Here is a 20,805-nt window from a genome sequence, read left to right on the forward strand (position 1 = left end):
ATGTTACATGGGGTGTGTTTTTGCCAGGTGTAATATAGCCTTTGTACGAATCTACATAAAAAAAGTAAAAAATTTGAAAAATATCTAACATGAGCCACGACAACGACATATCATCGTCAACACTCCCATTTTTCCCCACACTTAAATTGGGAAAGCCCGTGGAACTCAGTAAAGTTTGGCAATCACATCGGTAACTAACAACCAATGGCATGCACAATGCATGATGGATATAATACCTCAAACTTCATAAACTGAGGATCAGCGGAAAGTAAACCTCGCTTCCGCTCCGTCTCAGTTCCCTGTACAAAGTGTTTTTCCTTACCCCAAACTTACATTTTAGTGTTTTCCAGTGTTTCAGTTCTTTGTTTTTTGGTTCAACGAATTATAAACTAAAAACAAACCTATACGATCACATAAAACCTCTTCCCCTTTCATTTACAAAAGGAAATCACTCTTGGGAACAATCTAACAGAGCAAATTTCACTTGCAAACCGATTTTGCCACCATCTTTCACCAACTTCGCAGCTGTTACTAACCAATGTCCTGGAACATCGTATGGGTGTCGAGCAACATCCTTTGTGTCGACATATTCAAGCAGCTTCCTTGAGTTAGCAGGCACAGGAGGACCACCAGGAAATACACCGGAGTTCAGAGCCGCTGGTTGCTGCTTCGGATAATCGGCCACAGCTTTTTGGGTGAAAGTGAAAGTCGTGCTTAAGTTCGTGAGGAAATTTGACTTTTGTGAGGATTCTGGTGCAGATGCCCACTCGGTTTTCCGGATGGTGCAGTTCGGTATGTGGCCATAAAGCAGCCGTAGGTGAAGAGCCTTTCTTGGCCATTTCCCCTTTATAATGAGCTGTGCTCCAGTCACAATGAATACACCATCAGATTCTCCCTGAACCCAATTAGGATCGTGTTTTACAGGCATTGAACATATATTTGCATATTTCTTCCATCGAACTGGTTCTAAGAAATTATCAGAGGATTCATATTCGTCAGAACCTCGCCATTGTGGCTTGCGAGATGAGGTAGATGACATAATATTTGGAAGACTTGAAAGATGTTGCACATGAATGGCTAATCGGTTGCTTTTTGTTCCTTCCAAGTATAGGCGAAGGCCAAGAACTGGTTTTTGATCACTAGTAACCTAAAATGGAGAGAAAGATACATAAATGAAGTGAACTCAAGAATGGTAGACGATATATATTGTAATCAAACTCTTAAACTGCAGAAAAATGCACAATTTTCAACTTTCTCTTCACGCTGATAAAAATTATTTATACCTGGACGGTGTTGACAAAAACTTTTGGACCCAAGAAACTGAACTGCAACAAAGGGTAAGATGCTTTACTTCTTGGATGTCTTAAAGGCAGTTCACCGAATAAGGGTACCCACTGTCTGGGAACTTGGAACTCCAAAAAGTATTGTAAATCCTCTACAGGAGGCTTGTCTATAAAGAGAGAATCTTTAGTTATTTCAATGTGAGGAAGAGGAGAAAACTTATAACCTCCAAATATCCAACAGACGAAGGGGAGAAAAAGCTTGTGTACACGCCATGGGCAGATACAAAATAAATAATAGTATTTGAAAACTAAGAGAATCTGAAAAACATACATCGTAGGTACAAGTTAATGGCATGACTGAGGTAGCCACTCCCTGGAATCCCATTTAGTAAAGAGGTAATAGGAACAAATTTGAAAACTACAGCATCTGGGTTAGTAGCCATAGTCTGGAGCCACCTGGAGTGACTTTGTGCAAACAAATCACCTCCCCTTTTTGACCAAATAAGCGTGAGTCCCTGATCCAAACTATATTTTAAGTCAAACATCTTAACAGTAATTATTCCGAAAATAAATAAATAATGATTATATATATTATTAATCAAGAATAAGGGCGCAACTTACATCCTTGGTTGATGTTTCTGTGATGCTGGTGAACTGCAGGGTATGTGCCTGTAGCATACGATTAAACACCTCCGGAACCTAACCAATCAAAATATAGCATTAACTTGTAGTCAGATTACATTTTCACATGACTCGATAGAGGATCGCTAACAAGCACACAAACAAATATACAAATATAACGTGAGCGTACAAACCTTCTTTTGTTTATTCATAGCCTTCCTCTCTAGCATAGGACTATTAGCATCAGAGAAAAGGCAATCTCCAAGTTCATCCAAGTATCCCTTGAGTTCAGCAGAAGAAATCGGAGAAGATGCCCTCTGTTTGACACAAACTAAATCCTGGCCTCCAACTGCCATTCCCACAATTATATGTGTTCCATAAGTCTGAATAAATCTGGAGAGATGAAACCAGTTGGTATCATAAAACAGTAAAAGCCAAAATTGATGTTAATGGTTCTAAATGCACTTAAGAATATCAGAAAAAATATGGTAGCTATCATGCACACCTATTTAAGTTTAAGGACATCAGTGCAAAAGAAAAATATGACTTGCACTGATTTCTGCTAGAGAGATGAACTTTAACCTCTAACAAATATAGATGTAGAAAACAAAGGATGTTAACTTGAAGTTACCTGGACAATGATTTTGGGTCCCAGCGTGATGGAACAGACTTCTTCACATACTCATGAAGTACTAATGGTGATGCAGTAAGGTGCAAACAGAAAAGTGAGATGAAATAACCATCAAAAGCAAGATTTTTAGCGTCTGCTACATCATTCAACCAGGCACCACTTAAATCGAAAACAGCATTAAGATAACCCGAAGGAACTTTTCCCTGTACCGATGACTTCTGATTGAGTAGCTCTGACATCTGCAAAAGAAGTTTTTTTCATCAGCAAGAAAGATTTCAGAAAGTACACACAAAAGAATTAACATAAAAGAGAACATTTTCCTTCTTTTTTGATTCTCTGATCAATGTGCTAAATGTTCGTACAAGTTTCAAATCAGTACCCCCACTCAAATGTGTTCTTGCAGTAATGGTTCATCCATTTCTCACCATTGTTTCAAACTTTCTTAGAAGCCATTTTATTCAAGATTTTAAAGCAAGGGACTTGAGGTGCTAAATACCATGTAGAAATAGAGGTTTGAGCAGCCAGCTTGCATATATAGTTTTCCTTCAGAAAATGCAACGCTTCATCAAGAGTAGCGTTTTAAATGGCCATGAGGATGAGCCATCAACTCACCAAAATTGATCCGCTTTATTTAAATTATATACAGAAAAAAGAGTACCCAAAAGGCGAAAACACACAGCAATTTTTCCACATAATCCCTTTTTAATTATAATATTATTTTTATTCAAAGATGCATCATGGACTTCCATACAGATTAGCTTTAGACTTCAACTTCTTTTCAGCCCAGTGTATCAAAAACTAAGGCAATGTGTGTATCTTAATGGGAACACTTATATTTCCCGGAACACAAACATGTATCCTTGTTAATTTATAACTGTGTTCGGAAAAAGTATTTTCAATTTATCTTCACTTTCCTCACCACAATCCTTATTTTACATACAACTTTTTACGACTTCAAAATTCTAATATAATATATTATATTTTAATTTTTAAAATAACAACGTAATGCTAAATTATCCAGCATACTTTGATATGACACAAAATATTTATCCAAACCTGCATCCAAACGTTCTTTATATTCTACAAATTCACTTCCCCAAGATTAAATTTCAGAAAATGTTTTCCAACAATACTGAAAAGATAAACAAACAAAGACTACGCAATTCCTATGTGTAGACAATGTTTATTTTCCTGAAATCTTTTTGTCTTTTCTGAATCATACGGAGAGAGAAAAAAAAAAGAGAATGGGATTTTAGAGTTTTATCAACAATTTGCTTGTAAAGAGCAAATTTTAAATTTCACCAAAGCAAAGCAAAAACAACGAAATTGATGCTAATTAGATCGAACGCATTCATCATAAAAGATGATAAGAATGTGCAATTACATGGCTTGTTTGTTGGAAAACTTAGAAGATAAATCACCTGGTCAAACGGCAGTACATCGGACTTAAACCGAATGTGATCTCCTTTATCAACGCGAATGCATTCCGGCACGTCGGGAATCTGGACTACGCCGCCGTGCCCGGGGACGACGACGTCGCGCTTCCGCTTCTCATCTAGAACGACCAGTCTCCCCCCGTTTGGATTCCTTTTTACGAACTTGAGCCTATAATCACTAGCCAAATCGAAGCCGAGCCCCAAAGCCTGCATCGCGCGCACCCCAATAGGCGTGTCGACGTATTCTCCGAGTTCATCCATGGAAAGTTGAAAGGCGTCGTTTCCGTGGTAGGAAAGCTGTAGTCGAACTTGGGTTTGGGGAAGAGACAGATTTCTCGTAAGAATAAGTAATATAATAATGGAATTGGAGCGGAGAATGCGCGGAGAAAAGAGGAGAAATTGATGAAAATTGAAGGGTTTTGACTTCGGCGGGGAATGCGGCGGGCTGCAGCCACCTACCCCAGCCGCCGGGACAGAAGCGGTCAACCATTTGAAATCATCAGCTACGATAAGTCAATTTTGTAAGACTCTCCCACCTACATCTGGTCGCGCCACCGCCGGACTGCCCCAGGCTGCGGCGGCGCATCTATTCCAATTCATCGACTAATCACAATTTCATGGTGAATTTCACGAGTTTTATTAGTGTGTGCGCTATTTTTTATTTATTTATTATGTTCATATATTATATTTTATAAACAACTTTTATATATTTTACATTTACGTTTATATTGACCAATTGTTTTATAATGACACGGGTACTTACAGTTTTGATTGTTATTCCATTAGTTTTGAACATGTAAATTAGTATTTGGAAACAAATAAGCATAAATTCATAAAATGATTGTTGTATAAAGAAATCTTAGCAGCTACCTGTTGGTGTACGGGGGATAAACTTTTGACTAACACAATAGCTTACAAACTACGTTAGTCAGGTAAACTACACTAAACAAGATATGTAGGACAAGCCCGTTCGAGAAGCTGTTGGTGGAAGAAATCGAACTTTTGACTTTTCATCAAACCTTCATCTATTTCATTAGCTCGAAACATCTATTTGAACCAAAGAAAAAATGAATGTTATAATAAAATTTTATAATATCCAATTACTATGTATGTCATTATCTGAGTTAGTAAATTGTTTCATTTCACGAGTTTTCTAAGAACGTAACATGCTCTAATTAATATGTGACAATTAATACACATTGAATTTTTTTTTTCCTCAAATTAAATTATTGTTATTACATTATATTATTGTTTGCACAAATTATTCTGCAAGCGCAGATATGGTGTGTGCCAAAGTGTGATATAATCGTTGAAAATTTAACTTATAATCAAGTGATTACGAGACTCAATTTGATCTTATGTACTAATATCTCCAGTTAAGTGTCGAAAAACGTGGAAATTAAATTACGAAAATGGTGAAAAAATATGGAATGAAAGTTTTAAAAAATAACAATAAAAATAATTCTGTCATTATAATCGAAAATGCATGAAATTACAAACAAAATGATGCGAAAATTGGGAAATCCTAGGATAGTCTAACAAGATGGAAATCTTAATCGATATTTACAATAAAAACTGAAATAAAGCTGAAAGTTAAATCTATGAAATTTGCAGAGAATTTGTAGAGGGATGCAATTTTTTGTGTTGATTGTCGGCCCTTTTCTGTTGTCTGGTTCTTTCCTTTTGTTGCTTGTTTTGTTCTTAGATTTCCTAATTGTCGCCTCCCATTATCTAGACGTGAGTGAATCAACTAGAAACTTACAAGATTTTTATGTATGTAACATGCATGGATAAATAGAAAAAATAACTGACATAATAAATATAAAAAATAAATATTGATGTTGCTGAAATCCGCGATGGTAGCTGGGAGGTCGGATCTTCGCTTGGGGAGCTCGGATCAGTCCTTCAAAATCTGGAAGCACAAACAGGAGTGTTAGAAGGGGGCCAAAAGTTGTTCCGGCGTAGCCCCTCCGACGCTCAAGTCAGAAAATAGAAAACTGAGAGAGTAATGTGTGTGCTGAGAGAATGTGGATATATGAATGAATAAACAATGAACGAAATCTGGTATTTATATGAGAACGATAGAGTTCTGATTTGATAGGTTTAGATTCTAAGAATCTTAAAAGATTTGGGTATATCTTGTGCCAGATTTGGTTAGATCTTGCTGGGCCTAGCTTTCTTGGGCCTTATTTTCGTGGGCTACCCGTTTAATGTCTGAATATAAGCTCTTGTAGGCAAGAGCCCGTCCACTCTTTAGACCCTACGGGAGATCAGCTCGGGAGGTCGGCCAGGATGTGTCCAATTGATGCTTTAACAACATATGGGAGGTCGGCTCGGAAATTCTTGGGAGCTCGGCATGGGAGCTCGGCTTTGGAGCTCGGCCCTATCTTTTCTGCCTCGATTACGGGTGTTTTGGGAGGTCGGCCTGGATGACCTCCAAGTACATATCCTGCCAGGATCTCCTGAACGCTGGGCCACTAACTATCTGGGCTACCGAGAGTAGGCCGGGCCCATCCCCGATACGGGGGTATCACGAGTCCCCCCCTCAAGTTGAGCTGACGTCGAAGACCAGAAGCTCGTAGTTGTCTGAACTCTCGGTGGCCCACGGCTTTCCCGAGCTTGGAGGCTTCTTAGCTGTTCTGAACCGAGATGATACTCCTAGCTAAGCTGAGCTACGAGCTCGTAGCTATCCTGAGCTTGGACAAAGTTCTAGGAGAGCTGCGCTGAGGCGTGGAGTCCCTGGCGATGTTGGTTCCTGCCTGAATATGAAACGTCACTATCAATTGTCAGTCCAACAGTTACTTTTACGCATTTCGAGGCGATCCTGGCCGGTCAATCTATTTGAAATCGACGGTCCGATCTTCTTTTGGCCCCTCTATAAATACCGGTCCCTTCCCCTGCTTCAGTACTCCACATTTCCCTCTTTTCACCACGGCTCCGACCCTCTAGAAATAGAACTTACCAACTCTTTTCTCCCAATCTCCTGATCCTCACTAGGTATTTATGACCTCTCCAAACGTTCCTAACCAGTCGACCTCTGAGGAGGTCTTCCGTGAGGTGGATCAGTATGATCCACTTACTGAGGACGCCTCAGGGTCAGGTGATCGTCCCGAGGTAGCGGGGGTCAGCTCCCGCTACCCCACTGGTGATGATGGCACAGTTCGGAACTAGCTCGGCTTCTACAATTCCGAGGAGCCTATCCGGACCTGCGAGCCCTGGTTCGATCTCCACCCTTCGTGGTTAGATGAATCGGATGAGGTTCGCATCCGAGCTCTCTCTCACGCCCCTTCCGATTATAAGTTCATCTTTCCTCACTCTGAGGAGAGAGCTAATTGTCCCCCTCCTGGCTACTATACCTTTTATCAGGACCAGTTGGAGGGTGGGCTTCGATTTCCTCTCCCCTCATTCTTCCAAGAGCTAAGCCAATTTTACCAAATCCACCTCGGCCAGTTCATACCAAATGCCTTCCGTTCCTTATGTAATTTCGTAGTTCTTTTTAAAGCTTTAGATTTTGCACTAGACCCCCTTTCCTTCTCCTATTTTTACCTCCCTAAGAGGTCAGAAGAGGGCCCCTTCTACTTCTGAGCTCGGCCTAACTGTCAATTTTTCGAGGGGGCCCCCTCTTCTAACAAGTTCTGGAAAAATCACTTCTTTTTTGTCCAACCATCTGACTCTTGGGACATCTATTCTCGGTAGAGAGCAGCTCTTCCTGAGCTCCCTTCCCCCCCCGCCTCGGGCTTCCGCAAAAGCCGCACTTTTCTCGAGCCCTTCGGGGCAATCAAGGGTCGGCGTTTCCATACTCCCACCCTTTTAGCCGAGGACCTCTTGTGCTATTATGGGCTCAGCTCGGACAAAGTCACTCCCCTGGGCAATGAGGGAATGTAGTTCAGCTCGGCCTCTGCTATTCCTTCCTCCCCTGTAGATTAATTTTAATTTTTTTTTTTGACTGAGCTTCTGTTTTTGCAAAGGCAAGGCCGTGATCGCTGAGGCCAGCCAGGAGGAGGTCCCTGTGGTCACAATTGCTGATGCTCAGGAGGTTCCCAAGAGCTCGTCTCGGAAGTGCCGAGCTCCCGAAACCCCCCGCTCCCATGTTCAGTCTGCAAGCAGTGGGGAGCTCGGCCCCCTTCAAACTGATGCTTTGCCCCTTCGGCAGGTGAGGTCGGATATCTCCACTCAGGTCCTCCGCTGCCGCTCAAATTTGTATGATATGTACCAGGAGGACCTGCGTATTGTTGGGGCAGGGCCTTCCCCTCTGGCTAGGGCTGTTCTCCGGGACATCGCCTCGAAGGCCGATGCAGACTTCCTCGAAGGGCTGAATTGGTCCGAGCTTATAAAGAGGTCCACCAGTGCCAGCGCTGAGGTAATTTACTTTAGGTCCTTTCTTTGTATTGCCTTGGCTAACATTTTTTCTTATAGGCCGCCCTTCTGAACGCCGAGGTGGCATTCCGAGCCAACAATTTCCAGAAACAATCATCCAAAGAGGCCAGGTCCTTCCAATCAACCTCGGCTGAGTTGGAGAGCAAACTTGCTGCCATAACGGAGGCCCTGGAGAAGGAACAGGCCAACTCGAAGAGGAAGGAGGCAGATATGCGGGAGGGCTTCGCTGCTGAGATCCTGAAGCTGAAGAATGAGTTGCGCCTGGCTGCGGTACGTCTGGAAGCTTCCCAAGAGGAGGCGAAGGCCGTTAAGGAGGAACTTAACGTGGCTCACCAGGAAATAGTTTCAGCACGAGCTGATTCTCGCCAATGGGTCTGAGGTCTTCAAGGAAGCTTTCCTAAAGTCCGAGGAGTTTTGGGACGTCGTTGCAGACAAAGCCCTCAATTTTATTTACGTAGGCTTTGATGGTGCTGTAGAGCAGTTCAAGGAAGCCGGCTATCCTCCGGAGGGGACCTCAGCTGAGTTCCTGAATTCTAAGAGGGTTGTGGAGAATCTCCCCCCCTGATGTGTAATCAGCTCAGCTCACCTGATTCCTCAATTTTTATTTCCATATTGTATTTTGTATATATATATATATATATATATATATATATATATTTGTACCGAACTTTATGAAAGTTTTATTCCCTCAAAGATAATGACGTGGTGAGGTCATTTGAGAGAGACTGGCTGGGCTCTTGGAGCTCGGCCCCATACTTGGTAAAAATAATGACTCGAGGAAGTCACGCTGAGAGAGGTCGTCCAGGCTCTGGGAGCTCGGCCAGACGCAATAAAAATAATCTCCGTGAGGTTACGCTGAGGGAGGTCGGCCGGGCTCTGGGAGATCGGCCCAATACTTAATAAGAAAAATAATCTCGGTGAGGTTACGCTGAGGGAGGTCGGCCGGGCTGTTGAAGCTCGGCCCTACACTTAATAATAAAAATAATCTCCATGAGGTTATGCTGAGGGAGGTCGGCCAGGCTCTTGGAGCTCGGCCCACCACAATAATAAAAATACTCCGTGAGGTTACGCTGAGAGAGGTCGGCCGGGCTCTTGGAGCTCGGCCCATTACTTAATAAGAAAAATAATCTGTGAAGTTACACTAAGGGAGGTCGGCCCAATACTTAATAATAAAAATAATCTGTGAAGTTACGCTGAGGAAGCTCAGCCGGGCTCTTGGAGCTCGGCCCAATACTTAATAAAGATTATGACTTCTAGGAGGCCACGCTGAGAGAGGTCGGCTGGGCTCTTGTGGGTGAGGTCGCCCTGAGAGAGGTCGGCTGGGCTCTTGGGGCTCGGCCTAAGACTTAATAAAATAATAACAGGACATGCCGCGAGAAGTAAGCTCGGCCATGAGAGCTCAGCGCAATACTTTAACAAAATAATAACAGGACATGCCGCGAGGGTAAGCTCGGCCATGGGAGCTCGGCACGATCCTTAACAATAATAATACCAAACCGTAAAGTTTATGCCGAGCTGAGGTGAGCTCTGAGGCTCTTGAACAGTCTGAGGGTGAAAACCATTTGAAACTTGGCGTAACCAAGATGAGGTGAGCTCTGGGCTCTTGAACTGTCTGAGGGCGAAAACCCTTTAAAACTTGGCGTAACCAAGATGAGGTGAGCTCTGGGCTCCTGAACTGTCTGAGGGCGAAAACCCTTTAAAACTTGGAGTAACCAAGATGAGATGAGCTATGGGCTCCTGAACTGACTGAGGGCAAAAATCCTTTAAAACTTGGCGTAACCAAGATGAGGTGAGCTCTGGGATCCTGAACTGTCTGAGGGCGAAAACCCTTTGAAACTTGGCATAACCAAGATGAGGTGAGCTCTGGGCTCCTGAACTGACTGAGGGTGAAAACCCTTTAAAACTTGGCGTAACCAAGATGAGGTGAGCTCTGGGCTCCTGAACTGACTGAGGGTGAAAACCCTTTAAAACTTGGCGTAACCAAGATGAGGTGGGGGAAAACCCTTTAAAACTTGGCGTAACCAAGATGAGGTGAGCTCTGGGCTCCTGAACTGACTGATGGGGAAAACCCTTTAAAACTTGGCGTAACCAAGATGAGGTGAGCTCTGGGCTCCTGAACTGACTGATGGGGAAAACCCTTTAAAACTTGGCGTAACCAAGATGAGGTGAGCTCTGGGCTCCTGAACTGACTGAGGGTGAAAACCCTTTAAAACTTGGCGTAACCAAGATGAGGTGAGCTCTGGGCTCCTGAACTGTCTGAGGGTGAAAACCCTTTAAAACTTGGCGTAACCAAGATGAGGTGAGCTCTGGGCTCCTGAACTGACTGATGGTGAAAACCCTTTAAAACTTGGCGTAACCAAGATGAGGTGAGCTCTGGGCTCCTGAACTGTCTGAGGGTGAAAATCCTTTGAAACTTGGCGTAACCAAGATGAGGTGAGCTCTGGGCTCCTGAACTGACTGAGGGTGAAAACCCTTATCCGCAATAATCTTTAAAAAAAATGCATGATTTTATTAATAGATCTGAATAAAGTATTAAAATATGATGTCTTTCCAACAAAAGTAACTGACAGAATAAAAGAAACTGAAGCTCTAACAATATCTAAGCATAATATTTGCGGAGGTGAAAAGCATTCCAAGGCCTCTTCAATTTCTTCCCCGCCAGGTCTTCTAATTAATAGGAACCCGAGCTGAGCTTCTCTACCACTTTGAACGGTCCTTCCCATCTTGGATCTAGCTTTCCGACTTCCACCTCTTGAATCTTCTTCCAAACCAGATCTCCAACCTGGAAGCTCCTCTGAATGACCCTCTTATTGTAGGTTTGGGCTATGCGTCTCTTGTAAGCTTCCATCCTTATGGCCGCGGCTTCCCTCTTTTATTCCACGAAATCTAGGTCCGCTGCTCGCCTCTCATTGTTTTGCTCATCATAGAATATTACTCGGGAGGTTTCTTCGCCGATCTCTGCCGGAAGCACTGCCTTATTCCCATAAACCAGGCTGAAAGGTGTCTCCCCGGTGCCAATCTTTGGAGTAGTCCGATATGACCAAAGCACACTGGGGAGTTCCTACACCCATTTTCCTTTTGCATTCCCCAGTCGGGTTTTAAGGCTTTGCACTGAGGACCTGTTGGTGACCTCCACTTGGCCATTGCACTGAGGATAAGCCACAGAAGTGAAGTGATGTTGAATTTTCATCTCCTAACACCAGGCTTGGATCCAGTTTCCCTGAAACTGTCTTCCATTGTCAGATATCAACTTTCTCGGGACCCCAAACCTGCAGAATTTGAGGACCTCATTTTCAGTGATCTTAGCCAACGCCTCAGCCTCTACCCACTTTGAAAAATAATCGATAGCGACAAGCAAGAATTTCTTCTGAGCTGGGGCTATGGGAAAAGTTCCCACAATATCGATTCCCCACTGGTCAAACGGGCAAGCCGCTACAATACTCTGCATTAGTGCGGCTGGTTGATGTTGGAGCTTAGCATGACGTTGGCAACTGTTGCATGAGTTGACGACGGCTAGGACATCTTTTAGCATAGTTGGCCAAAAATAACCGGCCAAGAGTGCCTTCCGTGCCAAGAAATAAGATCCCAAGTGATTTCCGCAACAGCCTTCATGAATCTCCCTTAGCATATAATTGGATTGTTTGGGGCCTAAGCACTTGAGCAGAGGTTGAGAGAGTGATCTCTTGTAGAGAACTCCATCGACAAGTATAAACCGAAGGCTCCTCCGTTTCATCCTATATGCCTTTTTTGGATCTTTGGGCAGCTCCCCATATTTCATATATCCCAATAATTCGGCACGCTAGTCATTGTCTTCGGGTTCGGGAGATGGGGAGTCCAAAGAAGGGCTTAGTTCCACTTGGACTACCACATCTCTTAACTTCCAGGTGTGAAGTGAGCTTGCCATTTTCGCAAGGGAGTCAGCTCCCCCATTCTCTTCCCTCGGGATTTGCTTGAAAACAAGCTCCGTAAAGAGTTCTTTGGCCGCCTCTACTGCCTTTACGTACTCCATCAGTCTTTCATTCTTGATATCATAAGATCCATTCATTTGATGAGCCACCAACTGAGAATCGGAGAAGACGTGAACCTGGGCGGCCCCAACCTACCGAGCTGCCCTTAGACCTGCTAAGACTGCTTCATATTTTGCTTCATTGTTGGATGCCCTGAAGTCTAGCCGCACAGCCAACTTTAGTTCATCCCCCTTCGGAGAGATCAACAACACTCCAACTCCGCTTCCTTGATTTGTGGATGAGCCATCCACATAGACCTTCCAAAGGTCTTCTACCTCGACATGCAAAGTCTCAGCCAGGAAATCGGCCAAGGCCTGCGCTTTGATTGCGGTCCGAGGTCCATATTGAATGTCATATTCTCCCAGTTCAGTTGTCCATTTCACCAACCTTCCTGAGATATCAGCATGCGTCATTATTATCCCGAGAGGACTATTAGTGAGGACCATAATGGGGTGAGAGAGGAAGTATGGCCTCATCGAGCTGTTGTGACCAAAGCTAGAGCAAGTTTGTAACGCCCCAGATTTGACGACTGTCCTCACTGTATCAAGACGAGTCTTTCCAGCGTGCTTATGTCCTCACTCACACGCACCCTGAGAAACTTCCCAGGAGGTCACCCATCCCAAAATTGCCCCAAGTCAAGCACGCTTAACTTTGGAGTTCTTATGTGATGAACTAACGAAAAGAAGATGCACCTTCGTGATATGAGTAGTACCAATCAAATTTTTTAAGCCCTCTTCAACTGTAAAGTCCATTACATTGAACAGTCTCGTAATCCCTCTCATTCCCGTGTGGGTCGGTTCATTCATGTTCCCTCCACCTAGAAGCCTGCCAGGAGCCGCTCATTGTCCGTGCACCTAATGGCACCGGCGATCACCCCCCGCCCTCTTCGGCCCCGGGCCTCACGTGCCCACCAGCTTCCGCTTGGTTCGTCCCCGAACCACACCGTAATAAGAGAGGTCGGCTCTGATACCAACTTTTGATTTTCCCGAGTTACCACCAAACCATGTCGAGCCAAAACTTTCCCAACATCCCAAAGTACCCTACTGGACCCTAAGTTTACCAAGAAACCCTTCCTAAAGTCAAAAACGTGAACCCCTTCTCTGCCTCTAATTCTGGCCGAGAAGTGTGAAATCCTAGGACTCTAAGTTTTGCTCTCCAACCTATGAACCAACGCGCCCAGCCCTTGTACCACCCCTCGTGCACCCTCCTAGGACTCTAGTGCATCGCCTCGACCCGGCCCTTGAACCCCAGACCAAGCCACCAACGCCTGGATGCAGCGCAAACCCTGCACCAATCTGTGCAGGGTTCTCGGGTGGAGTCCTAGCAAGGCTAGGACTCTTCCCCAGCCACTAACTCGAGTCCTAGCTTGGCTAGGACTCTAGCCCTGACCCATGAAAACCCTTGGCCGAGCCCTGGCCCCAGCCAAGACCAAGCCGCCCCTTCCCTTAAGGAAACCGAACCCCCAAAAGTCTTGGCAGCAGCTCTTGGGTTCCGCTTGTGCTTGTTCCTGCAGTTTTATTTTTCTTTTTGTGGTGTTTATGGTGCGTGCTTGTGGCTCTAAAATATGTATAAACCACCCTTGATCATACCCTATGTCATGACAGCCCCTTCACTAAACAATAAACAAGCTATTGGGTTTCAAAATCATACTTCCTCATGCATACAAGCAATCAACCGAAATTTCTGAATATATATATATGAACTTCAAGCTTTTCATGCAAACATAATTTAAACAATATTATGATATGATGGATGAGAAAAGGGAGATTAAGGTGTGCCTTTGCGTTTTATACGCTCGAAAATCCGTTGACGACGAAGAACGGGAGATGACTACGGCTTCTACTTTGCTTGTTGCCTTCGAAAAACCCTTACCAAAAATCCTTCAAAGTGCCGTGAGGTTTGTGTGTGTGTGATGGGAAGAGTTTTTCAGAAAATAAACTAGGTGGCCGATTATTTTATGTTCTAGAATAGGGTTTAGTATATTTTAATACTTTAAATACTACTTAATCACCTTCAAGGCTTATTAGGCCTATTAAGCCATCTAATAGGGCCCATTAGTCTAATTAGGACATAATTAAAATATTAACAAAGTTTTTCTTTTAGCAAATATGTGAATTTATTAGCCGGGTTGCCGAAAAGTTCGTATTTTAGTTGAAAAACCAACACCGATAAAATTTACGCCCCGGCGTATAAAATCACCTCAAAACCCTTAATTTCACAAAAATACTAAAAAGCTTCGACCATCTTTTAAATAATTAAAAATAATTATTTAATAAAAATATTTTACGTTTTCTTCAGCCCTCGGTCCCCGTTCCTCGATCGTCACTTGAATATTCCCAAAATACATTTTTTTTATGTATGATGAAAAATAAATCTCATTTAGCATATAAACAAGTACGTCACATAATTAATTAGCAACTAAAATCAATTAATTACTCCATTTTTTATAATTTCCTAATTCGCATGCAGTTGGATTACGTCGTCTTAATTTTGGACCTTACAAAGTTTCTCGACCACAGTATATCTGAGCTCCGCTCCTTTGAGTGCGTGAGAGATGTAATATACGGGACTCTGTTCGGTTCCTTTTTGCTTGATCAAGACTGAGCTTACAGCTGCCTCCGTGGCCGAGAGATAAACATATAACTGCTCTCCTGGAGCTGGCTTGGCTAGTATGGGGAGCTCGGCCAAATAATTCTTCAAATCATCGAATGCCTTCACGCATTCCTCATCCCAATCAAACTTCTTAGCTTTCCTGAGAACTCGGAAGAGAAGGCAGACTTCAGGTGTGCTGCTCTTGAAATGAATCGTGATAAAGCTGCGATTCTCCCGGCAAGCTTCTGGACCTCCTGGAGATTCCCAGGAGGTGACATAGGTTGAATGGCTTTTACCTTTTCGGGGTTGGCCTCGATTCCTCTTTCTGTTACCATATACCCCAGAAACTTCCCGCTCCTGACCCCGAAGGTGCACTTCTGGGGATTCAGCTTTAACCCACAAGATCTCAGAGTGGCAAAGGTCTCACGAAGGTCTTCTATGAGGTTGGCCGAACTCTTGGACTTCACCAAAATATCATCCACATATACCTACACATTTCTCCCAACCTGAGCTGAAAAAACCCTGTTGATGAGCCTTTGATAAGTAGCTCCCGCATTTTTTAACCCGAAGGGCATCACAACATAACAGAATGTTCCCTCGGAGGTGATGAAGCTTACTTTATCCTGGTCTTCCTCTGCTAGGGGTATCTGATGGTACCCCTGATAAGCATCCATTAGACATAGGTATTGATGACCTGCGGTGGAGTCGACCAATTGATCAATCCTCGGTAGGGTGTAACAATCTTTTGGGCAAGCTTTGTTAAGATCTCTGAAGTCGACGCACATCCTCCATTTTCCAGAGCTTTTAGGGACCAGAACAACGTTTGAAAACCATGTTGGGAAAAAGATCTCCCATATGTTCCCTGCCCTGAGGAGCTCGTCCACCTGCTCCTTTATTATCTTGTCTTTCTCGGGACCAAATTGTCTTTTCTTTTGTTTGACCGGTCGAGCCTCAAGAAGTATATTGAGGCGGTGTTCCATGACCATTGGACTGACCCCTTGAAGCTCTTGTGGGGACCAGGCGAACACGTCGAGATTAGCTTTTAAACAAGCCAACAAATCATTCTTAGTTTCAGGGTCCAGGTCGGCCGCCACCCTGAAGTTCCGCTGGGCTCCTACTTCCACTATCTCGGGTTCTTCCTCTGATACGAGTTGAGCCTCATTTTTGGAAATCATTCCTTGAGGAGTTTCAATCATCCCCACCTCAGTTCGGGACCTCTTCACTTCAACCTTTACCTCATCCACATAGCAACGACGCGAGGACTTCTGGTCCCCGCAAACAACTCCCACTTGGTTCCCTGTAGGATATTTTAGCTTTTGATGGTAAGTGGAGCTCACAGCCCGGAAGTCAGCCAGGGCTGGTCGACCCATTATCCCATTGTACGAAGAAGGGGCGTCCACCACAGTAAAACATGTCATTTTGGTGATGCGGTGTGGTCCCGTTCCCAAAGATAAGAGAAGCATGATCTGCCCAATGGTTTGTACCGCATGTCCTGTGAAGCCAAATAAAGTGTTGAGAAGGGGTCAAACTCGAACCCTTCCACTTTCATTTGATCCAGGGTCTTTTTGAAAAGAATGTTGACTGAGCTCCCGGTGTCGACAAAGATTCTTGCCACGTCATAGTTGGCGACAGTGAGAGTTACTAACAGGGCATCGTTGTGAGGTGCGACAACACCTTTTAGGTCCTCTGGTCTGAAGCTGATGCTGGGGTCAGACTTGGGAGCGAGGTCTAACCCAAGGCTCTCAAATCTTCTACCATGGGCTTTTCGAGCTCTCCCGAAATCCCTGTCAGTTGCACCGCCAGATATCATGTGTATTATACCTCGGGTCGGGTCATTCGCTATCTGTTCAACCTGAGGATCCGCCCGCCCCCCTGGGTTGGGTCGGTTTTCTCTGGGTGGAGGTCTCTGATTCGCCCAGGGAGGTCCTCGACCTCTCCTGTCGTCTTGGTATCTCCCTTCTCGTCGGGCTAGGAAGTTCTTCATGTGAGGATATCTTTGCATGATCCTTTGCACCTCTTCCCCTATTCTCTGACAGTCGTTTATAATATGACCGTATTCTTGATGAAATTCACAGAACTTATCAGAGGGAGGTAAACGTGGCCCCCTTTCAGCTTGTTTGGGGCGTTCTAACTTCCTCCTTTCTTCACAGATTTCCATGGCCCTTTGCAGGCTCATGGCCAACGGGGCATAAGGAAAAGGTCCAGGACCTCGGCCTCGTTCCTCTGATCTCTCAGCAGGCCTCTTCCTGCTCAGCTCTACTTTTTCCTTTCCTTTGTCTTTATCTCCCGATTTGCCTCCGTACGCCTCTGCCTTTGAGCATCCTCGAGGTTCACATATTTCTCAGCTCGGCTCAGGAGCTCATCATAGCTCTGAGGGGGCTTTTTCACCAAGGAATTGAAAAAATGTCCCCCCAGGAGACCTTGCGTGAAGGCATTTACCAGGGTCTCCGTAGCTGCGGAGGGGACCTCCAAGGCTGCGCTGTTAAACCGTCTAATGAAATCCCTCAATGAGTCCGTGTCACCTTGCTTTACATTGAAAAAACCCAGGGAGGTCTTCAAATGTCTCTTGCTGGTGGCATATTGGTTCATAAAGACAGTACTGAATTCCCGAAAGCTGGTGACGGAGCGTGGTGGCAGCAAATCGAACCACCTCTGAGCCGGTCCTACCAATGTGGTAAGGAAGACCCGACATTTCACCCCGTCTGAGTATCTGTGGAGCAGGGCAGCATTATTGAACCTTCCCAAGTGTTCCTCGGGGTCGGTACTCCCATCTTAATCTCTAACAGTCGGCTTACGAAAGTTGGGCGGGAGATCCTCGTTCAGTATTTCATGAGAGAGGGGACTTTCCCTGTCTTGTGGGAGAGGTCGGCCTCCTAATTGTCTGCCCAACCTCGTGATTTCACCCCACACCACATCCAGGTATCCAAGGGGAGGAGGGTGAGGTGGTTGCAGTGGCGGTGATGGAGTTCGATTTCGATGGAGGGCCTCATTTATAGATGTGTTAATCAGCTGGGTCAGCTGCTCTAGATTGATAACAGCCGCTTCTCCTCCTCGGTCACCTCCGGGGCCTCCATGATCACCTCCAGGGCCTCCTTGGGCACCCCTAGGGCCTATTCTTTTTCCTGTTCTTCCCCACATGTCTATGTCTTTGCTCATAATTTCCCACGGACGGCGCCAATTGATGTTGCTGAAATCTGCGATGGTAGCTGGGAGGTCGGATCTTCGCTTGGGGAGCTCGGATCAGTCCTTCGAAATCTGGAAGCACAAACTGGAGTGTTAGAAGGGGGCGGAAGGTTGTTCCGGCGTAGCTCCTCAGACGCTCAAGTCAGAAAACAGAAAACTGAGAGAGTAATGTGTGTGCTGAGAGAATGTGAATATATGAATGAATAAATAATGAACGAAACCTGATATTTATAGGAGAACGAGAGAGTCCTGATTTGGTAGGTTTAGATCCTCAAAATCTTAAAAGATTTGGGTATATCTTGTGCCATATTTGATTAGATCTTATGCCAGATTTGGTTAGATCTTGCTGGGCCTAGCTTTCTTGGGCCTTATTTTCGTGGGCTACCCGTTTAATGTCTGAATATAAGCTCTTGTAGGCAAGAGCCCGTCCACTCTTTAGACCCTACGGGAGATCGGATCGGGAGGTCGGCCAGGATGTGTCCAATTGATGCTTCAACAACATATGGGAGGTCGGCTCGGAAATTCTTGGGAGCTCGGCATGGGAGCTTGGCTTTGGAGCTCAGCCCTATCTTTTCTGCCTCGATTACGGGTGTTTTGGGAGGTCGGCCTGGATGACCTCCCGGATGACCTCCAAGTACATATCCTGCCAGGAGCTCCTGAACGCTGGGTCACTAACTATCTGGGCTACCGAGAGTAGGCCGGGCCCATCCCCGATACGGGGGTATCAAATATATTAAAATAAAGACTATCTTTTACCCATAATAAAATCCCCAACCAAACAGATAGATTCGAAGACATCTACTCAAACATCAGTTGTCTTGGCATGCTCGCAATATTATTTGTGCAAACGTTTTTTGGGCTTGAGGATCAAGGAGAAAATGTTTTCCCCAGTATATTAATTGGTCGGTTGGGCCAACATCTTGTGGGAAAATCATGTCAATGTATGGTATTATGGGCAAACGTATTCACCCATTGGGCCTACAAATAAAATAATTGAACTTAATACGCTTTACTTGATTGAATTTTAAATCAACGGAAAAAGTGAGCTTAAATAAATCACTCATAACACAAAAGTATTACATGGTATGATTAGGTCGAATAACTTTTTTGTACGCACACTCTTACGTGAACCAACACGTACGAGCAGCGAGACTTAACCCAACACCTTATGACACAACAACCTGCTGGGGAGAATTTATTTGGCCTATGAATTAATTTGGCCAACGAATTTATCATTTAATCCATTAAGCCTTTTAATTATGGGCCTCAAGGAATTAAATCCCGAGAAAGCTACAGGAACTACAAAGAATTTGTCCACAACATCCAAGACCCACATTGGAGGTTGTGGGTTAGTTGAGTTGTGCACTCGGGAAACCAACTCGAGGAACCGAGAGGAGAAAGGGAGAATAAGACTAGGTTAAAGCAGTTTCAAGTAAGTGAGGTTGTTAATGGGGCTGTTGACGTTGAAAGTAGCATGGTAGTGGAGCCAGGCAAGTTAAGGAACTAACTAGGGGAACCAACGCAACCCTTTGTCTAAATTGAACGGGACAACATGGTTTCTCCAAATGTGGTTATTTTCATAATTTCATGAACTTCGACATATTTCATGTTGCTCAGTTGTCTCCTCACATAGCTTTAATCTTGCTGGGTGAACAATTTAACTTTCCAGTCACAATCTACTCTCTCATTCCACCATCCTCTTAGTCCCGATTGGTGATTCAAATTTCCACTCCATCTGAGTATCATGGAATTACCCTAGATGATGAGTTCCATGATCAAGACAATGAGGATCTCTAGGGCATTTTTGATGAAATTAAATAACAATAATTTACCTTCATCCAAGATTCCTTATTGCTATGTTGCCTTTCCCAGTGAGAATTTGTGTCAGGAAAAAATAACAATATCTATTCTATCCTCCTAAAAAAAAGATGGTTTTATCTCCCCTTCGTCATTTCAATACACTAATACTTCATCCCTAACAAACTTGATGTAACACCTTTCTGTAGTCTATCTTTGTTCTGATTATAGACGTTAATACTTAGCTCTTTTTTTTTTGCTGGATCTTGCTTCAAGAAGGCTTCAATGTGATATAAATCATGACTTCAGCTTCCTTAGTCCTGCATGTTAGAGTAGATGCCCTGCAAGCCAACGGTTGGCTAGGGAATTTATTGACTCAAGTGAAATAAGCAATCTTTATTTTAATATAATTTAACTTTTTATGGTCTTGTTATACTTTATCTGTATACCCATGCAAACAGCATAAATAAAGTCCTTGATTATGCTTTAATACAAATGAATCGTAATTCGATGTTGAAACTCATTTGTAAACACTGCATATTCTAAATTCGTTCCTAGTCGATTCAGCCGCCTAAAACAGGGATAAAGGCTGCTTGAGCTCGAGACTAGCATATGTGATGTTGTGTACTGCGTTTCTTGGTAAGGGCATAGAGATGTCCAAACATGCAGATGGGTAGTCATATGATGATTATACCGAACAACCCTCCCTCGGACTTTCCAAGTGGTTATCATTCATCGAGAGGATAAGTCCGTGGTTATGATTGTACACCATTAGTCCTTACGACCCGGGACAACACTGAGGCTCTATATGCTAGGGCTGTGCTTTGACTCGTTTACCGGCTCCAGGAGAGTCATCAGGTGGCGAGGTTGAGTACAGT

The 20,805-nt window shown here is 44.1% G+C and overlaps 1 protein-coding gene across 1 annotated transcript; it reads right to left on the minus strand.

Annotated features, from left to right (window-relative positions):
- Positions 1–217: 217 nt before the first annotated feature.
- On the minus strand, positions 218–4,480 carry LOC142551184 (MACPF domain-containing protein At1g14780-like). The gene is made up of 7 exons (XM_075660271.1): positions 3,957–4,480; positions 2,536–2,774; positions 2,099–2,297; positions 1,905–1,982; positions 1,615–1,798; positions 1,284–1,450; positions 218–1,147 (listed from the first exon to the last, which is right to left on the minus strand). The coding sequence occupies exons 1-7, from the start codon at positions 4,230–4,232 to the stop codon at positions 449–451; spliced, it is 1,842 nt and encodes a 613-aa protein (XP_075516386.1). The 5' UTR covers positions 4,233–4,480; the 3' UTR covers positions 218–448.
- Between the last annotated feature and the right edge of the window lie 16,325 nt (positions 4,481–20,805).

This window comes from Primulina tabacum, chromosome 7, assembly GCF_025594145.1.
Source record: "Primulina tabacum isolate GXHZ01 chromosome 7, ASM2559414v2, whole genome shotgun sequence".
NCBI lineage: Eukaryota > Viridiplantae > Streptophyta > Magnoliopsida > Lamiales > Gesneriaceae > Primulina > Primulina tabacum.

Excerpts from the sequence above, each read along its gene's own strand:
- LOC142551184 (XM_075660271.1), bottom strand. The coding sequence starts at position 4,232 with ATGGATGAACTCGGAGAATACGTCGACACGCCTATTGGGGTGCGCGCG. Across the intron at positions 1,983-2,098 it reads CTATGAATAAACAAAAGAAG|GTTCCGGAGGTGTTTAATCG; the intron begins GTTTGTACGCTC and ends TTGATTGGTTAG. Across the intron at positions 1,148-1,283 it reads TTTTTGTCAACACCGTCCAG|GTTACTAGTGATCAAAAACC; the intron begins GTATAAATAATT and ends TCTCCATTTTAG.